The sequence below is a fragment of the Drosophila simulans genome, chromosome 3L (assembly GCF_016746395.2).
Source record: "Drosophila simulans strain w501 chromosome 3L, Prin_Dsim_3.1, whole genome shotgun sequence".
Taxonomy (NCBI): Eukaryota; Metazoa; Arthropoda; class Insecta; order Diptera; family Drosophilidae; genus Drosophila; species Drosophila simulans.
Window position 1 is genome coordinate 7,924,248 of NC_052522.2, and position 17,671 is coordinate 7,941,918.

Consider the following 17,671-nt stretch of genomic DNA (forward strand, 5'->3'; position numbering starts at 1 on the left):
TTATGGCAAACCAGAGGCCAACGGCTTTTCACAATTTGAATTTTGGATTTGTTCAATCCGACTGTCTGTTGGTTTTTCAGTCATATGCAAATCGCTCTGCGACTCTGACTTTGGGTTTTAAATCCCACTAATTGTTGGCAACCCCTGGGACCGATAACCCAACGAAACTCTATATTATTTCGTGCCAATCGTTTGCCAATCAATCAGTGTGTGCACTCCATCGGACATTGTTGCTAATTAGTTGTCAAATGGGCTTAGCACTGCAATTGTACATGTGGTTAACGATTTAGTAATTGATAAACTGCCAATAAATTTCAGGGATAAAAGTGTTCCATAGATTCCTATTGGTAGCTCTTAATATGTAAGTATTATGTTATAAGTTGGGATGGAGTAGTATTGTAATTAACGTATACTCTCCATTTCTTGGTTTAAAATACTTTTATAGACTTCAAAATCTGATATGTGGTTATAATAGCAGTGTAACTATTACCTAATCATCAACATCATATTCGACTATGTTCTCATGTTCTCTTTAGCGAGTTCAAGGGCACTCTTAATTCAGGCGATCTTTCAACCCACAATCTTCTAGACAAATAAAGTCTAGAATTCATTCACGTTTCCAAGTAATTTAACTAAAACGAATTTCGCTATGTCTATATACTGATGACCATATGTGTGTATATATTTATTACAGATTAACCCGAGAATTAAATGGCGTGTGGCTTTTATGGTCGCCGGTCCCACGCAAAGTCACGAAAATTGGACGGAGATTTCTCATTGTCGGAGATTTCACATTTGCCCGACCACCACGTAGCAATTCTCAAGTTCAGCTGTAGAAAATTAAAATGCTTTGTTAAAGCGCAGTGAAAAAGTGTGTGACACAACTGAAAACTTGGCAGATAACAATTTCCGCGTAAAACAATCCTGCGGACTTTTATCATCTCGAAGAAATAATTCTACGGTATTGAATGCAAGTGGGTCAAATGAAAATGAATATAAATTAAACCAACATTGGCACGTTCCAAGAAATTGCAATATCAACAACTACGACCATTGTAACTTATTTATAGTACTGCTTAGCCATTTTACTTTATTTGATTAGGCTTGTGCATATATAATTATGCAATCACTGCAGTTCCCGTGAACGCGCCAAGCAATATCAGCGTGCAATTCATTGATAAAAAACGTTGACAGCAAGGGCTATAAATTAACAAGTGCCTAAAGAGGAGTAACAATGAAAAAACGTTTAAACAGACCGAAGTTCAACAACAAATAAACTATAATAAATTGTTACGGATGTCGTAACAAACTGTAGAAACAATCGTGTACAAATTATAAACTAAACAAAAAACACTACTTTGTATCATTTATATTCATACAATTTAATTTTATGAAATCTAAATCTCAGCAATAATTTAAACCACAAAACCAAGAAAACATTTTACAGCGAAATATTTAAAAGCTATAAACAATAACAAGTGCCTCAAAAAGTATCTATAGAAAGAAAAGCAGCGACAAAAACAAACCGAAAATCAAATAATGAACTCACCACAGCTGGCGCCCACCACTGCGCAATCTCACCACGCTGAGAGCGCTGACCAAACAGCGCCGCCTGGAAATAAATATGCGCCTGGAAGAAGGCTAGCTGCGCGGCAAACTCTTCGATTGGCGATACCGAAGGCGCAACCCGGTGACCCACTGAACCACCCAACGAGTGTAGGTGGCCTCTTCCGGCCCTCCCCCTCACAACTGCCACCGGCACCGATTTTGAAGCGCGTTCCAACGGTCAGCGGTGGCTGCAGTGGAATACCGAAGTCCGCCTCGCCACTGGAGTCGCACCACCTGCCCAATGTCACGCCCACCACGGCCCACACCCGTTTGGGCTATGGCATGCAGGGCGCGGGGGGAGGCAGCGGTTGTTCCAGTGCCTCATCAGCATCCAATTTTCTGGGCGTGCGCAAGCCCAGCCTGACCTTGAACTCATCGGATATCCGGAATAACAACGATCTGTTCGCCTTCCCCAAGGACATGTCGCCTGTGATGAGTGGTAAGCGATGGGTATTTCTAAGATATTTTTTCGAATTTAGTTTGAAATACCTATTTTTCCAATAGAACACTGCCACTCGCCTATGTTCACCGACCTATCATCAGCTAACAGCAATGGTTCACCAACACATCACCAGCAGCTGGGCAGGCTATTTAGTCTCAGTCCTTCCAGCATCAGAAGTTACGGAAATGTAAGTGGATTTTAAGTTATCTAGATGTATATAATAGTATATTATAGGGTAACCAAAGTTCCTGATTGCCGACACTTGTGTCGGCCCTTTGACTTTACAAACTCCCACTCGTAATAATTGCCGATGGCTATTTATAAACATTCTGAGGGAGCAAAGGTCATGACTCACTTGGAGTCTCTCTGGTTTTATGGTGTCCATAAACTCTCACTCAAGCTTTTGTTATCCCTCATTCGTTACCTTTAACAACCCCTGAGCCAGTTTTTAGGCTCATTTTGATTATAGTTTTGCATACACTTAGAAAAAAAAGTGGTGTTCTGCACTTGGGAAATATAGTACTGAAAGGTAATTAGAAATGATTAGTAGGCATTTCGACGTAAATAGAACTAGTTGGGAATTATTGGCACTCTTTCAAGAATTTCTCGCTTTTAAATATAAATCGAGAATATTATTATTCTTTCCCTATCGATTCATAATTTAATTAAATTAATTTTCTGAGTGCACTCCTCGAACTAAAAGTAAACCACGATGAGCTTTGCAGTGCCATATTTAAGCAAATACATAACTCACACCTCACACGCGACTCCGTCTGGATTGGGGAACTCTTGGGGATTGGGGTCTGAACCACTCCCTGAGTTGGCGACTTTCCTAAAACCGGCTTTGAGCAGAAATAACTCTCTCCCGCTCAGCGTTGCTTTACGTAAATGGTTAGAAAATAGCGTCAACTTAATTAATAAATAACATTTAGCACGTTTTCAAAACAGAACTAGAAAGAGAGCTGCATGGCAAAAGGGGAAAGAATCGTGGCAAACGAGCCCACTATACACATAGTATATAGCGGCTATAACCACAATATTGGATGGCTATACCGGGTATGAATAATCGGCATTTGGCGTTGATTTTTAGCATGGCTCGTGCGTCGTTAAGCAAATTTCTCGTTTGTGAATGCCCTTCCAAGGGTATATTGATTTACTTGATCGTTTGGTCGCTTGATAACTTTATGGTACTATCACCCTTTAAGGTGAGCAACTGATTAGCTCCAGTAATCGTAGTTGTAATCAATGGGGAACAAAGAACTATTCGTGTTCCCTGATCGTGCGATTAGATGGGCCGACAACCTTTTAATTAAGAACAGATCAGATGACCCATATAGTGGAGGGCATTACACCTTAGCTGATAAGATGACCAGCTGGCCTTAATGTTTTGATAGTAACTCACATGTGGTCTTAACTTAAATCGAAGGTATATTATAAATAAAAAGGTATGTTGACAATACAAATATTTTCATAATTTCTATATCATACATACTTTCTGTTGATTAGATACCTTCGACAAACTGTTAGGGTATTCCCATCGCCATTTCCCAACTGCAGATCAATTAATTTCGTTCTCCCCATCGTTCTTAACTATTTGACAAGCTCTTCAGCGCAAACACACTGGGAACGTGAGTCGCAGAAGATTGTTGTTAATATTATATGAAGTTGGGTGTATGACAGCGCCCGAGCATATTAATTAGTTGGCAAGTTGGGGTTTGTCGGGGAATCTTCTTCGCGAGGAGAGAGCCCCAGTGAGTGTGGTGTTGTCGAGAGAAAAAATCGATTAGTACCGGCAGGCCCGATGTTTTTGGGGACCGAGGAGGGGCACATATAGTGCCAGTCGAAATACAAACAAAGTCAACTCGCGTTCTGTTCGCATTATAAAGCTCCCCAAAAAGCGGCAAACACTGGCGGGAAAAAAAAGGCAAAGAGAGGGGCACAAAAGCTACTTATAAACGGACGGACAACTGTGTTTTGGGTCTGGCATTTTGTGGTTTTCGTCAAGAATTCCATTTTCAGTATTTGTCGAATTGAGATGCGCACCGGTTCGTCTCCGATTCCTATTCCGTTCGTATCCAAGTATCCGAGTATCCGACTTCTTCCCGAGAATCTTTTTGTAAATACGCGAGATTAATTGCTCGAACGTTAGATCGTGCTGAACACCCGCGGAAAGTTGATGTGAAAACCGTATAGCATGGGCAATCGTTTGAGCGGCTTGTGGTGCAAGAAAACAACATTGAGTATAACCCACCAGGAAGAGCAGCAGTATAGCCGGGAAACTCGGAACGATAAGAGCCCTCCGCGTAGTGGTCGTAAATCAAATCGAATTCGAACCAAGTCGAGTGGTTCCGGTGATGGTAGAGGCACTTTTCGTCTTGCCAGCGTACGCCGTTTATCACTGAGAGATAACCCCAAGAAGGCGATTAAAACCCCTTTGGATAACCCCAGCATTGCAACCGTAGAGCAAACCTTTCGGGAGCTAACCAAGCGAGCTGATCTCGATTCCAGCATGAAAGTTAATGCACAACTAATGCCCACTGTCAAGGTTAGTTCGCATACTCAAATGCCTCAATTATGTCATGTGTTTTTGTTTGTATCTCTCGGATTTGAATAGCAATGGAAATAGATATGGATGCCAGAGTAAAAACAAAAGACAAACTTGAATTATTCCGATATGCTACTCAGTTCACGGCCAAAATCAAAACAAATTGTCGAAGTGGTTTCGGTTTTGGTTTCGGCTTTGGCTTTAGATGGTGTGTCATTAGCATTTCAGGTGTGTGAAAATGCGGATGCTTGTAAGGTGTCGCGATCGGGATTAGCCGCCATAATTTATGACCAACATCTAATTGAAATTGTAAACAATAATGGCAGTCTATCTGTGGGTCTGATGAGGCCATTAGGGAAGGCAACTGGGCAAGGGTCTTTAGAGCTTGTTTGATAACAAGTGGATAATGTAAATGACGCAAGCCCATCGGCAAATAGATACTGTTTATTGACTCTTGTCAGTATTCAAGCAAATAATATTCAATAATACCCCTAAATAGCTTATTACCGCAGAGTTTGCAATAACAAATGTTTGAAAAGTCGCACAATATTTCCAAATATGTGGATGAAATTTTACGTACTAAGTGATTTTATTTAAGGTAGTTGCACCATGTGCTTCATATCGAGGTAGTGAAAAAGGCAAATCGTCTTATTACAATCTTCAATCAATATTTTCAAGAGTTTTTGGGCAACTATTAAGAACGCATTTAAGTAAAGTACTTAACATAAATTTAATCTGTTGCAAAGGCATCCTTTTAATGAGTGAAAAACCCAGTCTGACGCATAAATTACCTCCGTCCAAAAGGCAAAAACCCATTATTGCTGACGTTCGATTCAGTGTGTTATTCCAGGGAATTATTGCCCCCTTCCGACTTCCAAGTGACCCAATTTCAATCTCAAATAAATCACAAAAGTCGAGTGCAGCCAAGGGTAAGGAGAAAAACGTGTTAAGCACGCTTTGCATATAAATAAATAAACAATCTCTCGGATGCCGAAAGGGAAATGCATAAAAATCAATTACGCATGAAAATTCCAATTGAGAAAAATTCAACGATAAGCCATGGCGCATGCGTGGCCTGAAGCTGAAGTCGGAAAAAATTGGGCGTGGTCTGCGTCTTGGTAAAAGTTATAGCCCTAGGCTTAAAAGTTACGTCTTCGGTGCGGATGCAGCAAAAGATACAAAGCTCCCACGGTGATGACTCACAGCTAAAAAACTTCTTCATCGCAACTCGATCGGCACAAGTTGCTATTGGAGACTCAATCACGGCTTTCGGATGACTCAGAGATGTTTTAGGCGAAAGCCAATTCATTCATACGTAGATACACGAGTAGATACAAATAAGTACGTGGCGAAGAAAATAAGAGTACAGTAGAGGTTCCTTAAAGTAAACACAAAAATTGCGTAATGAACTTTGGAACATTTTTTTTTTCTCATCTAGTTTTTTTTAAAGAATTATTTATTTACCCAAAGAAATCTCTGTTGATCTCGAAAATATATGTCGAGTAATGGTAACTGCTATATTGTTGCTGTTCCTTCAATATTATTCGCATTCATTTCCATCGCTTCTCGCTTTTCAATTTATTTATTCTTCAACAAATATTATTCTATAGCTGCGGAATCAACAAAAATATTTTTGTCCTTCTGTTCATATTAACATGTTTACATTAATAAGGTGTCCATTACCTCGAGCGCTCACTGTAGTTGTGAAAGAATGAAAAGCTCACATGCTCATGTTTTGGTTTTGCTGAATGGACATGACTCACTTGAAGGACATGACACCTGACAAAGTTGTGATTAACTTAAACATTTCTTTCAATACGATCAAAAGAAACTGGCACACTTTAGTGAGTAATTTTGTGACCTGAATAGCGAAAGTAGCCGAAGGATGCGACAGATTAATGTGAATGGAAAGATGATGAATTAGCTGAGACAAATTGCATAAGCAGTTAAGTAATAAACGACCTTCTTCTGGCCAACTTGCTCAGGGTATCTGATAAATACACATACAAGTACACTATGTAGGTGGGGCGAACTTTTTACATCAGTTCAAGGCATATGTATAGCAAAATGTACTGAAGATTTTTGCTTATTTTCGCTCCACTTTGGCATTTCCTGCAAATGCGAAAGCGTACCAAAAACCATCTGATAAACAAATACGCAAATCAATTAGATTGAAAGAAAGAAAAAAATATAAAAAAAAAACAACGCGGCAAAAACATGTTAAAAGATTTTTCCCATTTAAACGCACGTGTCGATTTCGAATCGATTTGAGATGATTTCTGTTTGCTCAGATATCGAGTAAATAAAACAAAATCAACGCACAAATAAATAGCTGGTAAATATAAACAATAAGGAGGGGAAAATCTAACTGAGATTTCCTAGAAAAATTCATCGCAAATCATTTGCCGAAATGCGAAAATAAAAAGATGTAAAGCTAGTATAAATAACATGAAACCAAATCAGACTATAATTCGCATCCAAAAGCCGAGTAAAAACAACTTGTTGTACGATCACCCACTCTTAGCTCTTATTCTTTCTGACCGAACCACTCCGTCTCTTTCGTTTGAATTTTTCTCTTTTCGAGGCAGCCAGTCACAAAATAAAATTTCAGGCCTCAGTCTTGTGTCGAACACTCGAACGTCGAGTTCGTGGAGCGGAATCGAAGACAACGACAAATACAGAAGAGATCCAATAATAAAGCTACTTAAAAATAATACAAACGATTTATTGTTCAAACGCATTGTTGTGAAATAGCGAAAATGCCTAAGGATCGCTATAAATCGTAGTGAAAAGTGCGTAAAGCGTGAAGGAAAAATATTTCCATCGATCTGTGACCATAAATTAAAATGAAAGCTAAAAATAAAAATCACAAATGTGATTAAAAATAAAACAATCACACATGTGACGTTCGACGCACTGAAAAACATGTGCAAAAAGTCTGGATAATATTGTATATATATCGTATATACTTGAAACTGCAAACACTTTGTGTGCACTTACTGCGGAAAAATATTGTTCATTTGTGACACATTTCAAGAAATCCGAGAAAAATATACACAAATTAGCAGCAAATGAAATAAATATCTTAAATACTGTAAATACAAGTTCGTGGAATAGCAATGCCGAAAATTAAATTTCAAACAAAAAACAAAAATAAATGGAACACGATATAATATACATAAAATTGCAATATATATTAAATAGAATCTACATTTGTAAATGAGTGCACGGCTCATACAAAATTCAAGAATAATTTTACATAGATTGTTGAAACAAAAATTAAGTGGGCTAATAAAACGAGTTAACAGCAGAAAACCGGTCCCAAAGCAAATGTGCTTGGAAAAACTCAAAAAGCAAAAAACTCAAATTGTTGCGTAGGCTTTTCGTCGCTTTGGCAGACTTAAAATCAATCAGACGAACGCCCACAGTAAATAAAAAAGAAAAAAATACTCAGCAAGCCAAAAGTGCAACAGGAAAAAGCGGTTAACGCCTTATGTCGCCTGTTGGCATTAGCTGTATTATCCAAGCGGAAACTCATTAGTCAGTTACATGAAGACACAGCGAAAAAAAACACTGGCAAACGGAAGTGGGGAAAACCCAAGCACGTGGGCTTTTCAAATGCTTCACTCGAGTTTCTAGGTGGGCTTTGAACTTGTTCCACGCCCAAAGGTGTGAAAAACCAGACCAAAGTCGAATCGAGTCAAGGTCTGATCCGAAAGAAGCTGTAAATGTCAAACGTATCTTATTTGCATCTCTTGCATGTAATGCTCAAGCCAATGGAAAGATTTGGAATTTATGGGTTAGGGATTTTCCAGAAAAGGTTTACTTTTATGGAGCATTAAAAAGATCGTAAAGCAAAGGGTTAAGTTCTCTGTAATATAATGCTCGAAATTGATGCGCATTCTTTAGCTTGGAAAGATACTTTTATTTTTGTTAAATTTTTGTTTTTTTAAGAGTATTTTTCAAGCCTATTTGCTCTTCAGATGTTTGCTTACTTCTCAATTAGCAGCTTCAAACGATCGGTTGCCCATTTCCAAATAAGATACAACTCAGTCGGGGGAAGCACAGAAAAACTTGCTAAGTGCAACTCCACCATTGGGCATTGTATCTGGAGAATACGCAGAAAACTATCCATAGAAGGAATCCATAATCAGTTACGCTTATTGTGTATCTTGCAGATACATTTGTCACAGGCACGGCCAGGCACGAAAACCAGTTCTGTGGCATTTCTTGTGTAAGCCTTTCTGAGCGCGATCTTTTGTGGCTCTTTCGCGTATCTTTCGGTTAACGGTTGCCAAAAGCAGACAAAACACAAAATTCGAAATAAAAACAAAAATAAATACACAGATAATCACAATAAAGCACGAGCACAAAAACCAGATGCTTGATAATTGTTTATGCGCAACAATACTGAAACGGTAAAATACTTTTAGCCAAAAACACTTTCTGAATGCGATTATGCGGATAAATTACTCGGTCGGTCTTCTTCTGCTGTTAACCCCACGGAATGCTAATCGTCTGGCTTGTTAATAATTATATAAATGAAAAATGTTTTTGTTTTGGTTCTTTTGTGTCTGTTGCAAAGAATTCCTAGGAAAAATGCCAACGAACCCATCATAAATAAAGGGTAAACAAACAGCGAGTGCACGAGGGAAAACCCCAAAAATAAAACAGATTGAATTTGAATAAAATCGAGAATCAAAGTGCGGTGAATCCAAGTGAACGATTAATCATAAACAATGGTTGTCACATCGACAAGAAGTCCGCTGCTGGCGCAAACCCAACCGGCAAATGCCTCAACCAGTGGCACTCACACCTCGGCCGCCCTGCGATCGCGTCTCATATTTCCCCGGCAGCATTATCAGGTAATTGTCAATCAATTCCGTCCAAAAACTGCCTCAATGAAGGCCCAATTGTGCCGCAGAGTCAAGGGTTTTGTGTTAAGTGTTTGGGTCACAGGGTACATTAACCCCGAGGCGCCGTCGCCGGTAGAAAATGAGCAACCAGACGACGGCGAGCGATCTCCTCCTAATGGGTCAGTGAAAGGCGGCCCGAAAGACCAAGAATGCTCATTTCAATGGCCACCTTTACTACCTATATAAAAACATGATTTTATGATTGCTTCTCTGACGCAATGGCATTGGGACCTGGGTTTCTTCTTTTGTTTGAAAGAAAAAGAACGCAAACAAGACGTCTAAATTTGTTAATGACTTCGAATGCACTATGTGTAGGATTCCTAGAAACTGCAGTGGTATATTATGTGTCTAAAAATTTACAATGTTATAACAAAACAACCGGATGCAAAATCTGGAAGTATTATTTCTAAAACGTCGCTTTGATAAAAAATTGCGAGTGAAAACAGGAAGTGCCAATTTATTTCATATTTGTCGTTACTTGATTTTTACAGTATATTATAAAATTAGGTTTGTTTAAAAAAGATATGTTCTCAGCTTTCACAAAATCCAAATGCATTTATAACCATTTTTAAAGGCCAGCGCAGGTTGTAAATGTCATTTCAAACTTTAAATATGCGGTCATAAAACGAACTGAAGCTGAAAATTAAAACGCAGTTTGGTGCGTAGTGCCACACTTTAAATAGTTCCAATCTATTAAAAATAAACATTAATTTTCCACTTTTCAAACACGTTTTCTGCTCATTTTCGTTGGCAAATTCAGAGAACCAAACAACACAAACCATTAAAATTGCCGGCACATAGATCGAACGATAGCAAGCTATTTGTTTATAATAAATTTCATGCGGCTTTTGTTTATTAAGACACAAATGCGTCGACTGGAAATGCGTCAACTGCAGTTGGCCCGGGGATTTCCAGTTGCCCATTTAAAGTGGTTAGCCCAGATATATCTATTGATATTGAACGATTCCAGACGCAACGAAACATCTGCCAATTCGCACTCTCGACCTGGGCCAAGAAAGTATCTGAGTAAAATTCTCTTAAATTGATAAAAGATTTCTTGTATCTCCTCTAAAAATATAATTGTATTCGCTTATATAGCCAATATCTGGATCTTTGTTGGATTTTGTGCGTTGCTCTTCGTCTCGTTCTAAAGTGGAACCGAATGTTTTATTTCTGTACCCTGCTTTCCATTGCCGACGTCGCCTTTGTCTATATAATGTAGAAACTACATCATTTGATTTCCAGTACGTGCCTCTTACGGCCTGCCTCACTGACTTTAGTCGGCGCCGTTGACGTCAATTGGGGGAACGGACTGTCCGACGAACGGACAGATGAGCGGACAAACGGACGGACTGCGGTGTAGCAGGCGATCATGCCGTGGTTTGGGGGATTTACTCTTGCGCCGACTATTCCTCATCTTGGGGCAATGTTAAGATATCTTTCGGCGCCCCTTCGGTCTGTTTATAGGATCAGTGCTGTGGTGGGATTGCAGTTACTAAATTTTAGTTCTTTCACTTGATTTAAGATTTCCATTATTGAGAAATTTGTTATTACAGTTGGAAAAATATGGGAAATATGGCATTTCAATTAGCAAAGATATTAGAAGGGAAAAGGAGTAAACAAAGGTTATAATACATTCTATGGATTTCATTTCAATAACTCTCTACAATAAATAAATCTTATATTAATCCATTTAAAATTAATTCCTCAGTGATTACATTTTTATCACAACTGAATGACATCAATAAAACCATTTTCCAAACAGCCTTTCATTTAATTTTGCTAAATTATGGACCACTCTCGTAGATGTTTACCAGATAGAGACTTGTTGGTCCAGTTCAAAGCTGCAATTTATGAATGAATTCAATTAAGATGATTTTCTTTCCCGAAGCGGGGAAAACCCCAGAGCTCGTAGATCTCACACGGTCCACTTGAATTGCAGCTCAGCTCAATTAAAAGATAAAAAGCAACAGGGTGAACCATTAATTCAAATTTGCAGCGGTTTTGGTGTGCGAGAAAGAGAGGGGCATTAAGAAGAGAAAGAGAGGGGTAAATCGAAAACTGTAAGGGATATACTCTAATCTGTATAAAATATACGAATACTACGAGTTCGAACAATTTAAGACTCCAATTATTTTCGATATTCGTTAATATATCTTTAAAGTGTCGGTTTCTTATATTTTTGGGAAAGAGAAAAACAAAAGAGACAAGAGCAACAAGTTTTGAAAGCTTTTTTACCAGATGGTAATGCCTCGTTCTCACTGCCAGTGTTGTTAAGTCAAAATGCTAAAAAGCGCCAATATTGATGTTTCTCTCTCTCTTCATATTGCTCGCTCTTTCCCTGCCTTTGTTGGGGGTGGGCAGGCGGCAAACAAGTTTACTTTGCTCTGCTTTGTGCTTTTCATTCAGTTTTCATAACTCAGTTGTGTTCGTCGCCGTCGCGCGTTCAAAAGCTGAAATCAAAATACCAGTGCTGAAATATATAAAATCGAAGCGCAATTATAAATTACAAAAATAACGTGATTATTACCCTGTTAATACTATCACAAATAATGATATAAAATGTATGTTAATTAAGGTTAAGTGTTAACAAATAGAACGGAAACCGAATAATATTCTATATTTTAAGATCGAAGAAGCATTAAATATTAAAATCAGTTTTACCAGTGTTTATAGTGATTAAAAAATGCAGTAAATATATTGAGTGCATCTTTCCTTACCTTTCTTTGATGAAAATACAACTTTAACCATAAGGTAATAATTATGGAAAATGTTTTAAAAAATTGTGTGATATTAAAATTTTAAATATATATCTACCTTTGAAATCCAACCAATATTTGCCAATATTCGAATTCAATGTTGAAAACGTTCCGTTGTAAATTTTAGCAACAGGAAGTTCTGTATAAACTTTTCCCCTGAAAAGACATAAAAAACTTGTTATTGTTTATAGTAGGGGTATAATAAGGCACCTCACCCCTTCCTGGCCACAATTGGCTGTGCGATGGGAAATGTATCTTATAGATAGTTTGCGTAGTTGTTGCTCAGTTTCATGGTCGATTGCCTCGATTATGCTTTCTGATTGCACTACACACAGTCTCGGCCTCACATAGAGAACCCATTAAAACGATATACATTTTGGCACTTTTACCTCGTCTCCCAGATTGGCAGTTCGCCCAGGTGAAAAGAATCTGCGAACCGGTTTTTCGATGTACAGGTAAACCACATAGATATGAATACCATTTTTTTTTGTTTTTTGTTTCTGTGAAATGTTTTCTTTCCCTCCGTTTATTTATGGCTTATCTCCGCCAGTACAACTGATATCGAATCGCGGTCGCGACAAACATGTCCAAAAGACATTGGCCCGGCCCACGCAATCGGGCAATCAAAGGGGTAGCCGAAAGTAAACACACCCTTGTTCAAATTGCAGGGATTGCAATCTGACTCGGCCTCTGAAAATATGGGTGCCCAATCCCCATAAGGGATAACGTGGAAATCGTTTCCTTAATGCGACATATTGTCTGAAAAAAAGTGAAAATAAAAGCAAAGTTTGTAAAATTGTTGATTTTATAGAAAGCTAAAGGTTTTACTATCTTAAATTCTTTATTTAAAATTTTATATTAAATTTTTTAACATTTACGCATATACAAATGGAATTTCTAAATGAATTCTTTTCATTTCCTGATGAAATTATAGTTTAAGTCGTATGATTAAGAGCTATCTTGACTCATTTTGAGGGGGCTTTAAAACGGGCTGTGATTTCCTAAACATCATGGAAATGTAATTTCACATTTAAAAACAATAAGATAAAAAGCCACAGCCTAATATATACATATATATTAAACCGTATCCGTAGATCCACAATTTACTAGGAATACAAAATTCAAGATAATAATGTGGATCACTTCGCATTCTAAGGCATTTCTTCGCGATAATTCTGAAACAATTGATTCGCAGAATCTTTGGTTTTTAAAACCCCCTTACCCCTTTGCTTTTCATCGTTCCTATGGTTAACTTTTGGCAAGATTCTCAGGTGAGCCAACCGCCTACGCAGTGGGCTAAATGTAACGTCAAATTCGAATGCATTAGATTAATCTCTGGCTAATGAGACAAATTTCAGACAGATCTAATTGGCAATGGCAGTCGCAATCGCAGCTGTTTCAGCTGCAGTCGTTGCCATACAAAACATGCAGATACAAAACGTAGATGCAGATACAAATATAATCACAGAGCACGACAATGCCACTGACATAGACCTTGAACTTGTGCGATTTTTCCCGTTTGCCTTGCCTTTTTTTTTGCCTTTTGCCGATTTTCCTTCGCTCAGCGGCTTGCATTATCTATCGCAGCGGGGCAATTTGAATAGAAAATTGAGTTTGGAGGTGCAGGTGGAGCTGAGCGGAAATACCTCTGCCTGCCATGTCATCGTAAATATTTTCCCGCTTTATTTTTCATTCAATTTGCTACCTTTGAGTGCTCAAATTGCAAAGCGCGTCATTCGCTTGGCAGGTGGAATGGCAGGTGCATCAGGTACAAAATATATGTCTCCGGGGGCAGAGAGCTCGAGAAGTGGGCAACTAAAAGCCGAGTCGGAGACGAAAGTGCTAAAATTGAATCATTGAAAGTTGGCTTAAATAAGTGCACTTGAAGGTGCCAGTTGCCAAGAAGACAGTGAGTGGAAATAGCCATATTTTTGTAGGCCTTTTTGATGCTGACTTATTAAAGTTATCAATTATAATAAGGTCGCATTTGTATGTCAAAAGCTAAAGACCTCAAGACGTTCAAAGCTATTTTTAAGAGGTATCTAATAGGCAGGAAAATCATAAATTAAAATGAATACTAATATATTTGAAAGGACAACCAATAGTGTTGTGAGCGAGTGTTTGTTAAAGCGATCAATAAGAATCACTTTTTACGACCCTATTATCTCTTGAAGTTAAAATGGTGGATTTTTAACAAACCTTTAAATATTTCTGTATTTGTTTTTTCCTTAGCTCACACTCGGGTTAGACTATTCATCAACTTTTCGCAGTCGGTGTTTGCACTTCCAGTTTGTTTATCGCCCTCGCCCACACGACAACCTCAACCTACGACCCATTGGAAACAGTCTCAGTTTTTGTTTTCTTTTTTCCCCTGAAATGTCACTCTGCCCACATTGTGGAGCTCTCTTCGCATTTTCTTCTTTTCGCAATATCCCCCTACGTTTGCATTTGAAATTTGCCGCCCTAGAACAATAAACTGGCTTTATGATAGAAATTCTCTCTGTTTGTGGGGTGTGTGGGGGGATTGGGTTGAAAAAAAGCGGGAAGGGGGTTGCTACAAAATGGGTTGGGGGCTGGAGGATGCTACTGTTCAAAGCAAACAAACAAAGTTTGGCATTCATAGTTGAATGCCAGGGACTAATTAAACAATAATAAAACGCAAATAAAACGACAGTATAATACGTTTTATGGTGCTTCTGGCACCCCTTTACCAGCCACCCACCCACCAACTCATTCAGCCAAAAAAAAAAAAAAGACCCCAAACCCCTTCCCCAAACCACCAAACGTATACCCCATATCAGCAGCGCCCAAAAATTATTGTCACGAATACATTAAAAATCACTCAAGCGTTGTCTCGTGTGCCAATTTTTTTTGTTGGTATATATGTATATATTTGCTAAAATTCCGACCCCCATCCCACTGCCCAATTTCAATGTGGTGTTCATTTAAATCACATAAAAATCAAACAAAAAACCCACATAAAAGCCAGTTTTATTATTCCATGTTCTATTACGGGTTCTGTTTTTTGTCTCACCCCTTTTTTTATGTATGTTAATTGATGAAGTTTTATAACTTTTTAATGAAACAACCAAACGAAACTGAACCAAAGTGAACCGCAAATTATATGCAAATCCACAGTGATGATAAAATCCCTACCTTGAAACGGTTTTAGATTCGGAATTTGTGACAAGTCTTCAAAACTAATACTTTGATAAATCAATAAAACTTTGCTAATCATCAAGTTTAAATTTGAAGATAATTTGCTTTGTGTCTTGGGGCATTAAGGTGACTAACGAATACCCTTCAGCAAAAACTGATATTTTTTTCATAAGCAATAAAACTGAATTAAATATCTGACCTTATTTTGTTAATCGAATATCAAAATTCGAAAAACTCAGTTGGTGCGCGAGGATCATTTTAAATGAAATTTTAAATTGACATTTTAAACCATTTAAAACAAATTTGGAGTTAAGCAGTGCCTGGACCGTTGCTGAATAATTTAGATAGCAACTTAATTATTTAATTGCGAATTCATCTCAAGTCTAAATCGTTATTTATCTCCCTTTGTTCCACATAAATCATCCACTGTCAAAAATCCATTATGAAATACTGTCTGATTTGAGTGTGAACATTTTTTCTTCGTTTTATAATTTTTAAAACAAAATAAAGCCCTCGCTTAATTTATGCAAAATGGTCATAACTCAAAGCGACAGAGGAATTCACCTTTAAAACAAAACAAACAGCTAAAAAAAAATATGGTTTTTTTCTTTCTCTTTTGCTTTGGCTGATTTGACAAATGACAATAATAATGATAATACCAGTAGCCACCTGCTGCAGGGATTCGGTGAATAATACTATAGACGTTATTATTATTGCCCAGTCCCACAATGTGAACAACTCCGACAGCTGTAAGCTGTCGACGGCATCAGCGCTATCTGAGATCGCAGATCATGCAAATTAGTTTGCCATCACATATTAAGAAATTAAGAATTCATAATTTCGGAGAAGTTCGTGGAAAAGAATTCAGAGGCATTCTTCGAAGACGAGTGGCGTTTAATTGAGACTTATGAGGGGAAAACAAACATATAAGCGAGCTTTAAATACCGAGGAAATCGCAGTGGGTGGGTGGGGTTGGTGGTGAAGAGTTCAAAAACCTTACCTTCAGTCAGGACATGCAAAAAGAGGCGAAGGTCGATTTGGCTTCGGCTGAGCCCTGGGCTAATTAGAGTCAAAGGACTTGGCACAATGGTCATGACATGTGGCAGTCGACAGGCGACGGGCGCCACATGGATATGGGTGAATCGCGTGTTTTTGGCCGCTCCCAGCTGTGAAAAATGGGTCGCGCGTGACAGGCAGCAAAGTGTGGGTGTCGCACGGTGGAGACGGGGATCAGGTCCACGCGGAGCCGGCCAAATCCGGCTAAAATCAATAATAAACACGCAAATACTTAAGCTCCTGCTCGGACTGAATCAGCGAATCTTTAAGTTATTTCGCCAAAAATCGTAACAGACAGCCACACTTAAAAGAATTACCAGTGTGCACAAAGTATTAAAAAATTGAATGATAGCCGTGACAGTTTTTGTCTCGCAAAATGATTTTTTAAACTCATCAACAAAATATTTAAAACATATCTATCATATCAATCTGTAAATACCATTTGAACCCATTAAAACCGATAAGATTGTAAAATCCCAAATAAGAAGACTTTACTCGTTGAGTTTTTGTAAGAAACTGGTTTTATTTGGAAATATCTTCGGTTTAAATAGGTGACATGAGAATCGCATCTTAAAGTAAATGGCCTACGCAGAGGCCTAAGTAAATAGTCCCCGCCTTATCGAGGTCCCACGCTCGGGCACATCTGCCTATCTTGAGCGGCGAGGACCTTATCTGTGGTCTCCCGCTAAGGGACTATTTTAGGAGGCGGGGAACGATCTCAAGTGACTGACTCATGTAGTGTGCACATGTTTTTGAGCAATGCACCCATGTCGCCTTAGATAACAAAATCCTAAATATAATTTATCGCTCTCGATTCATTTACATAAGATATGAACGGAGCCCAAAATTGTAAGTCTTTAAATATATTCGTGTTCATGTGTGAACATTCTGCCAAAGGGCCAGCAAAGCTGAGATGTACATTAGTATATTAGTTGCATTTATAACAGCAGTGGACTGTATTTATTTGATATATGTTCATTTATTTTGCAACTAAGATTTCAATGGGCCTAGTTTTTCTGGCTTTTAATTTTATTGGATTACAATTATGGTTTATATTATTTTTAATTCAACAATTTGTACTCAATTAACTTATTTTAAACATTTTGCTTTTTCTATGTAGAAGTACATTTTCTATTAAACAACGATATAGTGGACTGTATATTTTTATTTGTTATATTATTTTATT

At 38.1% G+C, this 17,671-nt stretch overlaps 1 protein-coding gene and 1 long non-coding RNA gene across 9 annotated transcripts in view; one reads left to right on the top strand and one right to left on the bottom strand.

Moving 5' to 3' along the window:
• The window catches only part of LOC6737210 (NAD(+) hydrolase sarm1), a 52,759-nt gene that overhangs the window by 6,289 nt on the left and 28,799 nt on the right, over positions 1-17,671 (top strand). For 4 of the 6 annotated variants that reach the window (XM_044923021.1, XM_044923020.1, XM_016171057.3 and 1 more), the window contains 2 exons: positions 1,409-2,047; positions 2,113-2,237. In XM_044923021.1, coding sequence (XP_044778956.1) covers positions 1,540-2,047; positions 2,113-2,237 — 633 coding nt within the window. In that variant the 5' untranslated portion in view covers positions 1,409-1,539. Of the gene's footprint in view, positions 1-1,408; positions 2,048-2,112; positions 2,238-4,229; positions 4,596-7,182; positions 7,388-9,180; positions 9,461-17,671 lie in introns of those variants that run through there. The other 2 variants (XM_016171058.3, XM_016171062.3) reach the window with 2 other exon arrangements.
• On the bottom strand, positions 9,939-17,000 carry LOC27207006. Of its 3 annotated transcripts, XR_006541788.1 has the most exons (5): positions 16,925-17,000; positions 12,486-13,029; positions 12,329-12,426; positions 11,326-11,964; positions 10,139-10,986 (listed from the first exon to the last, which is right to left on the bottom strand). It is a non-coding gene; the product is annotated as an uncharacterized LOC27207006 (long non-coding RNA). The 3 variants fall into 3 exon arrangements; XR_001600248.3 differs by having other exon boundaries at positions 9,939-11,984; positions 16,925-16,993; XR_005544045.2 differs by having other exon boundaries at positions 10,132-11,964; positions 16,925-16,988.